Below are 13,141 nucleotides of genomic sequence, written 5' to 3'. Positions count from 1 at the left end.
TGAATGTACTATGTGATGTCTCCACTGTCTTTCAATGAGTCTGGACCAATCTCAATAATTCTCCTGATCATGTCTTTGGGGGCATGAGGATCTTTGAACAGTATCTCAGTGCAGACATATCAGTTATTGAGAGCGAGTGAGGGAGAGAGAGGGAAAGAGAGAGAACGAGAGAGAGACTAAGGAATCAGAGACAAGTAACATAAGTGGGAACTGGGGGCTGAATAAAAGCATCCAATTTTGGGGTAAATTCCACCAATTCAAACCCTGAATATCACCATTATTGACCCGTATCAATATCACAATCCCACTGCATTGATATCAATATTATCCCCCTGACTAAGTAATGCTGTGAACCTAATTCCAATCTGAAGTGAACCAAACCTAATACTGATCACCTGGGCCGATAGAAGTGTCTTCGAACTAACTAACCTTGGTGCCCTCATTAATTTAAATGGTTAAGACTTCAAACATGCTACCGCATACATTGGCCAAAAGTGTATCTTATGCCTGAACTCTCAGGTTTGACCCAAAAAAGCTAAGGCACCGGAATTCTTTTGAACTACTTTTGAGATCACACTACAAATTAGGTCTCGAGAATGCAGTGGCCAGACAAGGGCATTGATTTTGTGTGCACATAAGGTTGGCAGTCTCTTCTAAAGGAGTTGATGACATTCCCTTCCCTGGATGGAGCAGTGTGGGAAAACACCCTCAAGAAACAGGAGCAATTAAACGTTACCTATGCACTCTGCACAATCCATTTTAATTGGGGCCAAATGTCAAGCGATGTGTGAAGTGTCAGAAACCTGTTCTTTAGAGAAAATTGAGAAATAGTGCTTTATTGCTTCAAACCAGTACAAAAAAAAGATGAGTCATATCAATGTCGGCACAATGTGTGACACTGGCTTAAAGCAACAAGGCACTATCAACTTAATCCCCACTGAAGTACAGGAGCAAAACAAGGAAGTACCCCTCCCTGTCACGATCAACAGGACTCACTATTTGGCAGGAAGCGTCTCATTTCAGAACTGTTTATGCTGACACTTATCACCTAACAAGCATCACTGCCCAACAGCACTTATGAACATACCTAAAATCCAACAACATATTACTTTCTAAAATGACGTACAAATCGAGAGGCTGATTCGTAAAAATTGATTGCATTTTTTGGGGTGAACAGCAATTGTTGTAAACTTGTTGAGTGTGCAAGTCATATCAAAGGAAAGGCAGCCATGACATCTGCATGGCTGACTGGTAACAAAGACAGTCATGTGACCATTACTGGCTGACCATTAGGTCGGTATTTATCCCTGCAGTAATTCACCATCAGGAGGGATTCAGCATTCCCCTGAATAAGGAACATTAAAAGAGATCTACAAATCAGACGCATCAGTCAAAGGGAAAGGCTAGTTTTACAAGGTATCCTCCTCTGTCCTGTGCCTGAATGATACTCTCCCCAAATGAACTCAACTCTGAATCTCATGTTGGACCCAGAAGATACATGATGTCTTGTCTTGTCTTTTTGGGCTCATGTATTGTACTGTGTAGTTAGTTGGGGACAATTTATTTAATGAAAGTGATAAAATGATAACTATTAAGGAAATTATTCCTAAGTAACTGCACAGTACAATATGAATATAGATGACTACAGTGTGAATAACGAGTTAAGTCAATGTATCTATATAATATAAATGTATGTAGGCTATATAAAAGTACAGCATATTTATCACAACCCACTGGGCACCGACGTCAATTCAACGTCTATTCCACGTTGGTTCAACGTAATTTCATTGAAATGGCGAGGAAACAACGTTGATTCAACCAGTGTGTGCCCAATGGGAACATGGTAGTGGGAAAAGTCATGATGAACTCAATATAGTTCTCAATATAGAACTCAGTTCTAATAAACACTAATTACACTTACTGACAAACATTCCATAACACTTTGGTTGCAAATACCATGTTTATTCAGACTGCTATCCAAAACTAATTGAAAAACTGTGTAATCATTTAAAAACACATGCATTGAATAGAATATGGCAAGTACTCCAACTTTGTGTACATATATTTGTTATTTCCAACTGTGGTAATTCAAAAATAGTTTGAGATGTATATTCAAAAAGGCAGATGGGTTTTTATGACAGGGCCAAATGTTACTGAAATTCACTGTCTCAAATCAGGTTTATCAAAACACAGCTCAAATGGGGCCCCTGCTGGTCCATGAAATAACTGCACTTGGTGGACAAGAAATTCAAATCTTATATTACTATTGAATTGAAAAGTTGTGCGACAAAATGATGACTAGTTGTGAAAATCCTCAGGAATTGGCTAGCAGCAGCAATTGTATTATTCATAGTGGATTCATATCAGTAAACTCAATGCATAAGGAAAATAACATCCATACAAAGTAAACCACGCTGTTAACCACAACTTAGCCTAACAACAATCCTTAAATTAAAATTAATTATTGCGGGTGGTCATATCTGTTTGGATGCTTCTCTCTTTGTTCTTATATTTGTGTTCCAGCAGCCACCGAGTAGACTTCAGCAAGGACAACTTGGCCTTCCTCCTGGCATTTCTTTCCTCAGTGGGGCCAAACAGTTTGGGTTCCTTTGGCCCAGTGTCTTTGGTACAAGTAGTGTGAGTGGTCATATCTCTTTGGCTGCCTCTTTCTTTGTTATTCTCTCTGTGGTCCAGCAGCTGCAGAGTACCCTGGAGCAAAGATGCCTCTGCCCTGGTCCCGGCCTGCCTTTCCTCCTCTTCCTTAGTGGGGCAATAATACTTTTTAGCACAGTCTCCCAGCATCCTCCTATAGTATCCTTGTAAACCAATGTCACTGTTATTTATTTGGCTCAGCACTCTGTCAGCTGTCTGTAGCACTTTCTCCAGGTTCTGGTAGTCCTCTGAGAGGGCTGCAGCCACCCTGCAGTGCTCCTGCTGCTGCCAATGCAGCTTATGGTGCTGCTCCTGAAGCTCTGATTGGAGGGGCTGCTACTGTGAGAGGACAGAATTGTGTTCGAAGATCCGAAATTGGTGGTCAGAGTAAAGGCTCTTGCACATACACTTCAAGGCCTTGTTCTTTGTCTGCATGGCCCTGTACTAACTGGTCAGAGTCTGGAGTTTGGTCTGGAGGCCCTGGTAGTCTGCCTCAACGTCCTGGAACTTAGATTTGAGGCTGTGATGCTGAACTAGGAGGGTTTGATGTTTAGAGACCATTGTTTTCTGCTCGGAGATCAGCTCCTAGTATTCAGGAGGCTGTGATGATCCCAGAGGAGTTCCTGATGCTCACCCTCCAACACTTGGTGCTGCCACATCAGGGCTTGGTGCTGCCACATAAGTGCTTGATGCTGTGACTTCAGAGCTGAGCTCTCTGTCTGGAGCCTCTCACTCAGCTGGATACTGTAGACTTTTGCTATGTCCAAAGCTGACTTCAGGTCTTGGACCATGGCCTCAACTTCCACAACCAGGCAGTGGCAGCAACTGCGCTCGGTCTGCAGGCTGGAAGTTAGGTCACTCTGTTCTTGCTTGCCTAGGCTAGACTCTTCTCATGGAATTTCTCAGCCTTGACAATCTCCGAGGCCACAGCCTCCTCCAGGTCACTGCAGACTCCTCTGGTCTCATAAAGCTCCTCCAACACACTCTAATGCTTGGTCGCCTCGAGGTCAGCCTGGAGCTTCTGTCTTCTGATCTTTTCCTTTGATAGTTCAGATCTTTTCCTTTGATAGTCATTTTGATGGTGACTAATATCTGTATTTACCTGAAGGAAGGCCTTTACTTGAGCCCTCAGGTCCTGCCCTTGGGAGCTCAGATCTTGCTTTTCAGAGATCCCTCTCTCTCTCTTTCAGCTGGTCACTTTGAGCTTTATCTGCAGATGTAGCAGACTTCAACTCTTATAGGTCTTTCACCATAGCTGTTGGCTCCTGCCCTGTTCCTCTGCCAGCTCAGAGGCCAGTTGGTCAGAGATTACCCTTGGTTTTGCTCTGTTCCTGATTGGCCGTTCAGCTCCAGCTCCACAGCCTCAAGCTTCTTGATCTTGCGCTGCTCCGTTTTAAAGTCTGAAGCAATTTTGTTGTCTCTCAGCCGGAGCTGTGTTTGTGCAATGCTCCTCGTCCAGTGAAGCCTGTAGAACAGCTTTAGCTGCCCTCTCCTTCTTCAGAGCCTCCCTCTGTGCAGCCAACTCTGAATCGTCCCCATAGGATGGATGTGCTGCAAGGGACAAAGATGACTTGTTCCCTTCCTCAGCATAATTTTTGTTGCTGGTAAAGGCAGATAATGTGGAAGAGGCAGCCTGTTCCTGGACCTCCTGAACAATAGATGAGGCAGACTTCTCCTGCCTCTCCTCAACAATAGTGGTAGACTCCTTTTTCTGCCTCTCATTCTGGGGTAGCAGCATCACACAGATGTATGTAATTTTAGTATGTGACCACTCTTAGAGCATATTTTACTCACATTAAGAATAACGGTATAATGATTCTTACCAGTGTCCTCAGGATGGAAGGGACTAGGGGCCTTGACTTCCTCAATGGAACTGTTCTCCACACCGTGGCTGGTTGAACCAAAGATGGCAGAGCATTTGTAGGATGTACATTTCTTCTGGACTTCCTCAACAATAGAGATAGACTTCTATTGCACTACCTCAAGGATAGAGGCAGACTTCTCCTGCACATCATCAACAACAGAGACAGAATTCTCCTGCACATCCTCAAAGATAGAGATAGACCTCCTGCACATCCTTAACAACAGAGACAGACTTCTCCTGCATATCCTCAACACAGGAAGTTGGTGGCACCTTAATTGGGGAGAAAAGGCTCATGGTAATGACTGGAGCAAATCAGTGGAATGGTATCAAATATATCAAACACATGGTTTCCAGGTGTTTGATGCTATTCCATTTGCTCTGTTCCGTTCTCCCCTCAGCAGCCTCCACTGATCCTCAATGATAGAGAAAGAGTTCTCTGTCTGCTTCTCATCAGATTCCTAATGCAGCAACATCACATGAAACAGAGGCATCTAGTATTATTATGGGGCCTATGTTGTAGCATCTTTACTCACACTGAGAATGATTCTTACCAGCAAATTCTTAACATATAATTCGTATTGAAAACTCGTAACATATTATACAAATGGATGATGGACATACACAAATTAAAAAATACCATTCCAAACATAACATATTATACTAATTTGAGTGTCCCGGATTTTCGTTTACACAGGCAGCCCAATTCTGATCTTTTTCTCACTAATAGTTTTTTGACCAATCAGATAAGCTCTGAAAAAGTGTCCATGTGAAAAGCTCTGATGCGATTGGTCAAACAACCAATTAGTGGAAAAAAATATCAGAATTGGGCTGCCTGTGTAAACGCAGCCTTTGTTGAAGTTGTTGCAAAAATGTTTGTTCTATGTATGATTACAAAATTTATTTGAGAATACATGGAATGGTGCAAAGTGAAAACGTATTATTGAATGAAGCATCTGCCAGACACATGCCCTTTTCTGATTATTCTTTTCATTGCTCCCGTTTGCCAAGTTTCACTTTAGTCTTGATACACACACAGCACAGCACTATGCAGAGAGTTGGGGTCAATCATTTAGAATTAACTCAGTGAATTGCATTCTCATCTATGGATCATGTTGACATAAATATCTTTCATAAATAGTTATCATAGTATGAAATCATTATATGCTACTTGTATGCATGTTGTATTTTCAGTACGTGTGTCAGAAAAGTCATGATGAATTGAAGAAAGCTAAGATCACTCACTGACAATCATTCTCAAACAATGCAAAATTATGGTTGCAAATACCATGTTTATTCTGACTTTTGTCTGAAAAATTATTAAAACAAGCAATAAAAGTATAGGCCTTGTACTCAAGCTTCTGATGTGTCTGCTCATTAAGATTGACTTAAATACCAAGCATTGAGTTGGAGTACTACATCTGAGAGTTTAAAATTCATTACACACGACTACATTTATGTTATAAAATGTCACTGTACAATAAAGGTTTCGTATGTGCCATATCGATATAATGTATTGTCAAGAAAACCCTTAACTAAAACTATAAAGACAAATTCTAATATTACAAAAAGTACTATAGATTTTTTTATCTGAGGTTCCTTGTATGTTCATAAAATGTCCAACTTCATGATCTATGGAACTTAAATTAACTATAGTTCATATGTACAGAAAACAGATGAGTTTGTGATGCATCTTGCTAATCTATGACAGGCCAAATGTTAACAAAAATCTCTCAAAGCAGGTTTTTCAAAGCAAAGCTCAACAGGGACACCTGCTGTTCCATTAAGTAACTGCACTTGTACATTCAATTATTTCGCTATTCTCGCTTGCAGTCTTTCAGCAAGAAATTCAAACCCTTGAGCTCAACAACACTACCCATTTAACATTCAGATCCAAGTCCAAACTTAGCATGAAACAAAACATGTTACTGGTTCAATACATGAGAAGTGATGCCAATTGTACCTACACTAATTCATGAGGATGGGGTGGTACAAAACAATGAAGCTGTGAAAATCTTCAGCAGATGGTTAGCAACACGTGTAGAGTAAATCAATATCAGGAACTTCCATGCATGAGGAGAAATTGCATTCATACAATGAAAAGCTGGAGAAAAAAAACATGAATACCTTATTCATATAACTGCTACAATGTTTTCACACCCCCCCTCAAATTTTCCTAAGACAGAAAGAAACTATGGTTCAATTCTAGACATCTTTGAGGCCAGAAGACAGCCAGCCCTTGTGTTACGAGCCTGGTGCTCATAGCAGGCTGGCCAGGCTGGACGTTGGGCCGTTCTGGGCTTGAAACTGCCCAGGTGGTGGGCCGTCCGTCCACTGTCACAGAGAAGAGAGAGACAGATTAGAGTTGTTAATTACCCATCTGAACCAGACATACAGACGGATAGAGAAGACAAAAGGACAGACAGAAAAACACAGCTAAACAAGCTATATCATCGATCTACAAACCACAACTTTGATGGCAGTAATAATGAAAGATAAAAAGTTAACATGGTTAAGTTGATACGTACGCTGATGAGGTTGTGTTCGGGGAGGCTGCAGGCAGCGATGTGGTCTTGGAGAAGCTGCTGCGAGAAGTTCTGGTGCATCTGAGCTGCTTCATGGGCGTCTATGGTGTTTCCCAGGGCCTTATTCAGATCTACAGGGACAAGACAAAACAATGTGGTCAAGGAAACCTACCTCAAATACTTTAAGCCTAGTAGGGAGCAATGAAGCTCAAACCAAAGAAAGAAAATGTGCAGGTGTGGGCGTACCTTTTAAAAGGGCCGAGGACCACAGCTGGACAGACATGTCAGGGATCTTGCTGGCCAGCTGCATCGCTGGAACCACCATGTTGTTGCTCTCCTGGAGAAAAACAACAACATATTGTTATGCAACCTATAGAAGAAAAATATTTTGCCGCAAATACGTTGAATAAAATGTATAAACAGTACGGGATGGACAAATTAAGGTGAAAAGTTTGTATATGGGACATAGGCACACATTTTTTGTTGTTGTATTGTTTGTACTATTATGTTTTTATTTTTAGTATATTGTTGTATTTTAAATTTGTGTGACCTTGTTTCCTTGTCTATCAGTGTCTTGTTACTTGTGGACCCCGGGAAGAAAAGCTGCTGCTTCAGCAAAAGCTCATGGGGATCCGAATATACCAAATAATAAACCAACAGGGGCAGGGTAGACGTTTCTGGCAAAATATCCATTTGTGACCATTGTGGAGTGATCTTACCCTGTGGTTTCCCAGTACATAGAATATATGGCCTAGCAGAACAAGTGAGCAAGCTGTCAGTCTATTCAGGTCCTCCGCGTTGGACATCTTCAGAGTTTCTCTAAGGAACCGTCTGCAAAGACAATATCATCACGAAATGATTATTTCCCAATTCCCACTGAAAGTTTGAGGAACTTATGGGACACTTCTCAGCAACTCAGTAAAAGAGGTGGGGGAGACTTACTTGGCCTCGTTGTAGCGTCCTTGAAAGAAGGACAAGAGTCCTCGGATGTAGAAGGCTGCAGCGCGGAGACAGTGAGAGCTGCAACACAAACACACGTCAGTCAACTCAAAGTCAATACACCTTCTCACCAACAGGCTGCACACGTAGCCTTAAAAAATAAGGTGTTTGGCTCTGATGAGCCAGATTGAGTAACCATTAAAATCTCTGTTATGCAATACACACTTACACACCTCACAGGAAAGTTGTGATCAGGGTTTATCCTCTCAAGGAGACTGTAGAGCTTTAAAAGAAAGAACAAAGTTAATACAGTTGACAATACTGTCTTTTGAGTAAAAATGAATAGTGTGTGTGTGTGTCTACCAACCTCCTGGTGTCTGTTTCCTTCCCTGATGTAGACGCTGGCCAGGTTTGTTACAATGAACGCCCACAGCTCCTGGTGTGTGGTTAGCTGGAAAGAAAACACACAGATTTACTCACCATCACAAATGTGACAATGTAAAACATATTAAACACATGCAGACAAACACGTATAATAAGCTTAGCGTTACGACTTACGTCACTTACCCGCAAAGCGGCGGTGAACTGTGCCTCTGCATTGTCCATACAGTTGACAGATATGCAATACAGGCCCTGAGAAATGGAACAGCATATACACAAAGTTAAGTGTTTTAGAGATACAGTAGTCCCAGTTCCAGAAGTGGGCTGGTAACTGTTATTCAAGGCAGTGAATTGAGGGTATGTCTTCTGGGTGGAGGTTTAAAATACTCACTAGTAGAGTGTGAAGCTGGGCAGCGTGATTGGTGAATAACCTGGGGGACTGTTGGCACAGTTGGCAGACCTGGGAAATCTGGGATACGGGGAGAAAAAGTCATCATTCTCATAAATGACATGGTGCTCCTAATCTCTATCCTATCTCAACTGCCAATGGGCACGAAAATGCCTATCATATAGTTCTGTAGCTACTTTGATTCAACTTTTAACATTCCACTATAACTTCACACAGTGTTTCATTTCAGAGTGAATGAGTAAAGTTAAACAGAAATAAAAATGGGTCAACAGTTGGTTCTATACTACCTCTTGTAATGCGGTGGCCTTGTGACCAGTGACTAGCCGGCACATGATGATGTGCTCCAGAAGAATGACCTGGAAAGTGGAGAGGATGGGACTGCTGTCCAGCACTGAAATAGAGGGGAGTCAAGAAGACCTTTTAGACAACAGTGAGTGATAAACAGAGGTGAAATAAGTGGGCTTCAAATCACATACTTTTAAGTTTCTCAAGCTGCATGAGTGCTTTGTCTGTGTATTTCTGTGCCTTCTCCAAATACCCTGCTTGCATGGAGTGCATGACAGTCACCTGGAACATATAGAGAACAAGGTTATTACCAGGGTTGGGGAATATCTGATTACATGTAATCAGCTATGTAATCAGATTTTTTTTTTAATAATAATAATTTGTAATCCATTACCAGCAAAAATATTGTAATCCGATTAGACACTTTTGAGAGAAAAAAAAAGATGATTACCTCTTGGATTACTTTCTGTTTTCTCAATGACAAATTCAGCATTGAAAAAAGGTTTGTTCCACCTGAGCGAGTCTGACCACTATGATGACACACCAAATGCATTTGATGGATCCTTTTTGTTATCTTCTAATGCCTCTTAAGGGGCAAGTAATCAGATTACATTAGAGTTTGGGTAATCCAAAAGTTACGTTACGGACTACAATTCTGGACAGGTAACGAGTAACTAACGGACTACATTTAGTAAGTAACCTACCCAACCCTGGTTATTACTAAGGCTGTGACGATACCAGTATTGCAATAGTTTATCCATGGCAAAAATTAAAACACAAAGCAGACCTTTAAGAACCTGCTGTATGTAGAATATTGTGTGCAATAGCTTGGAAAATAAATACATTTTACTCTGGATGAAAACATGATGTTTGTTTACAAGATTAGTAAAGACATCAAATCCGCATTGTGTTTTGTTTACTATCGGGATACTGGGATCATTCCTGCCCTAGTTATTGCCATGTAACATGTTGATATTACCACAATATAGCCATCCAATCCTTTCAGATCTGCATAAGTATCTAGGGCGGAATCAGTCCTCAGGCATCAGGTGAATGAGGAAGAGATTGGGCTCACCAGGTAGACGAGAACACACATGTGCTCTTTGGGCAGCCAGTGGAAGAGGTCAGCCGGGTTACTGGGCAGAATCTCATCGTCGTGGAGTGTAGAGATAGTCTGGATGCACTGCTGCAGCTGCTTCAGACAGGGCTTCACACTCTTCACCTGCAGCACACAAAGTAAGGAAGGGGTGGGTCACTATCAATGCAACTACTTAACAATTACGATACAAACTAGAGTGAAAGTATTTATTTTTGAACAGGGGTGCACCACTGTTGTCATAGGTGTCCTTAATTCACTGTCCTTGACAAGCGTTGCACACCCTGGTCTTGGCCAAGAGGAGTCCTTACCTGTCCAGCATCCAGGTAGTGTGTGACCTGCAGCACCAGAAAGAAGACCCTGAGAGACTCTTTCTGGATGGGGTTTCCCTGCCAGTTCTCCACGATGGTCCCACACAGAGTGAGCAGAGGGTGCACCTCCCCCAGCTTCCTCTCCATCAGTAGGAGCTGATACACAGGACAAAAAGACACATTATGGTAAAGACTATCCAGTGCAAAATAACTGTTTGTTTCCCTCCTTTAAGGGTAAACAGATATCTTGAGTATGTTATGCACTTAAAGGGATACTTCAGGATTTTGGCAATGAGACCCATTATCTATTTCCCCAGAGTCAGATGAACTTGTGGATACAATTTGTATGCCTCTGCGTCCAGAATGAAGTTAGAAGTAGTTTCGCAATATACAATAGACTTCCTTCCAGTCTTTGCACTAGTTGGCAATTTCCTTCAAACTGCACACAGAAGCATAACAATGGTATCCACGAGTTAATCTGACTCAGGGGAGGGTTTCATTGCCAAAATCCTGAAGTATCCCTATAAGTGCATAACATACTCAAGATATCTGTTTACCCTTATTAAATGCAAAAGACAGCCATTAAAAATGAAGCAATTTCATAACAAAGAATTTGAGACTTACCATTCCTTTACTCAGGAGAAACAGCGCTCTGTGAAAGTATACATCACCTATTCAGTCTATCGTTATAGGAAAATGTAAATGAAGTCTATTGGAGGGCATGTTTAATAACATCGCTTTTGTTTCAATGATGAATCAATGTGGATATAAAAAGTAAATAGTTCATAGCATCAAGGTTACAGCACCTGGTATATTCCGAGCCCACCACTCTGGCGTACTCAGCACCGACACCCAGGAGGTCACATGCAGACACAAGGTCCTTCTCTAGAGTGTGCAGTTGCTGATAGGGGAAAAAAAATAAGAGAAATTCATTGCATTGCAATGTACCAGTCTACAACCAAACATCCAACAGAAAGGTGCCGTCTTTCAGATGGGACGTTAAACGGGTGACCTAACTCTCTGTGGTCACTAAAGATCCCATGGCACTTACCGTAAGAGTAGGGGTGTTAACCCCAGTGCCCTGGCTAAATTCCCAATCTGGCCCATACATGGCCACCTAATCATCCCCAACTTCCAATTGGCTCATTCATCCCCCCTCCTTTCCCCTATAACTATTCCTCAGGTCATGGCTGTAAATGAGAATGTGTTCTCAGTCAATTTACCTGGTAAAATAAGGGTTTAAAAAAAATACAACTATTCAGTTCAGTCAGTATTTACAATAAAGCACGACACAACGCACCGCCAGTTGAAACAGCAGGCGGCAGTGCCAATAGGGAGTCTGCTGTGAGATCTGGATTGCCTTTCGCAGCAAAGGCTTTGCAGAATCCACCAGATTCTGAAAACAGAAAATACAGAGTCATAACTACTCAACCTTACACTTGCATATAAACATGTTTTTCAAATGGATCTCCAGACAGCAAAAGATGTAAAATGTATTTTAGCTTTATTTACCGGTACCTGCTGACAGTAGAGTTCTGATAAAAGACTCGCAGCCTCAAATTTAACATCTTCAAACTGTGGGATCTGAGATATTCCATGAAGGAAACCTCATCAAATCAAAGTGTATTGGTGGGTACACAGATTTGGAGATGTTATAACTGGTGCAGTGAAATGCTTGTGTTTCTAGCTCCAACATTGCTGTAATAATACCTAGCAATAGTCACATTATCTTGACATGTAATTTGACTACTAAGATGTGCTTGGAGCAGCAAACACATATCTGAGAAATGTTCTGAAGAAATGCACATTGTAATGCTAGTTGGTAATATACTATATGCCATTTAGCAGACGCTTTTATCCAATGCGACCTACAGTCATGCATGCATACATTTTACGTACGCAAATCGAACCCACAACCCTGGCGGTGCAAGCGCCATACTCTACCAACTGAGTTTCAGAGGACTAAGCTCTGTGTTGGTCCCCAGCTAGTGTTGGGGTTAAAACCATATAATTGAAAAGGATACTTGTTGTGAAATGAACCACTAAAAAGAAAAGAGATGTTAGAGACAAAATACACATTATGGATGCATAACTTAGTCAAAGTAATCAACTGTTAGCAACTTGTAACACAGTGAAGCTAGCTAACGTTACAGTAGATGCAATATCATGCGAGCTAACAAACAAATACTATTCTGAATGCAATTACATATGAATGAAATTAGAAAAGGGTCAGGATCTAAAGCTAGCAATACAACTTTTCCCATTTGACTATAGAAGACCCCGATGAGCGCATCTCTGACTCCATCGTCGAGCTTTCTCAAACTCTCCCTCCTCACCGCTTTCTCTAAGTGGCTCCGCGCGAGCTCGCTGTTCTTCGTATGATGATAGAGGACCGAGCCTAGTTGAAGATGAGTTCTTGCCTCAACCCTTTGCGGAGGTTTAAACTGGAAAACAGCTTGAAGACAATGTACACACAGACGAATTTTGGGTGGACTTGAGGTGCGGAAATGTTCTGCAAAGCCGAGAAGGGCGAGGTACCAAGATTCCGGGGCCTCTACGTTGGACGCCATTTTCCCAATAACAACAACCATTGAGCACCATGTCACCCTCGCGTGTTTTCGACTACAAGCGAGATCTTTGTTTTTGAACACATCTATGGTACTTGTAGTCCAAAACAAGTAC

General features: G+C 41.6%; 1 protein-coding gene across 4 annotated transcripts; it reads right to left on the bottom strand.

Annotated features, from left to right (window-relative positions):
- Nucleotides 1-5,785: 5,785 nt before the first annotated feature.
- On the bottom strand, nucleotides 5,786-13,125 carry LOC115151798 (MAU2 chromatid cohesion factor homolog). Of its 4 annotated transcripts, none has more exons than XM_029696033.1 (19): nucleotides 12,796-13,125; nucleotides 12,484-12,501; nucleotides 11,972-12,043; nucleotides 11,760-11,855; nucleotides 11,266-11,360; nucleotides 11,084-11,111; nucleotides 10,460-10,615; nucleotides 10,128-10,274; nucleotides 9,244-9,334; nucleotides 9,055-9,158; nucleotides 8,750-8,827; nucleotides 8,536-8,610; nucleotides 8,345-8,428; nucleotides 8,211-8,260; nucleotides 7,981-8,058; nucleotides 7,758-7,869; nucleotides 7,285-7,375; nucleotides 7,042-7,169; nucleotides 5,786-6,847 (listed from the first exon to the last, which is right to left on the bottom strand). In XM_029696033.1, exons 1-19 carry the CDS (start codon nucleotides 13,048-13,050, stop codon nucleotides 6,773-6,775), a joined length of 1,833 nt encoding a protein of 610 aa, XP_029551893.1. In that variant the 5' UTR covers nucleotides 13,051-13,125; the 3' UTR covers nucleotides 5,786-6,772. The 4 variants fall into 4 exon arrangements, with proteins under 4 accessions (XP_029551893.1, XP_029551895.1, XP_029551894.1 ...); XM_029696035.1 differs by having other exon boundaries at nucleotides 8,545-8,610; XM_029696034.1 differs by having other exon boundaries at nucleotides 11,978-12,043.
- Between the last annotated feature and the right edge of the window lie 16 nt (nucleotides 13,126-13,141).

Source organism: Salmo trutta, chromosome 17, assembly GCF_901001165.1.
Source record: "Salmo trutta chromosome 17, fSalTru1.1, whole genome shotgun sequence".
Lineage (NCBI taxonomy): Eukaryota > Metazoa > Chordata > Actinopteri > Salmoniformes > Salmonidae > Salmo > Salmo trutta.
The sequence above is the reverse complement of the archived record's forward strand: the minus strand, read 5'-3'. Positions and strand labels throughout refer to the sequence as shown.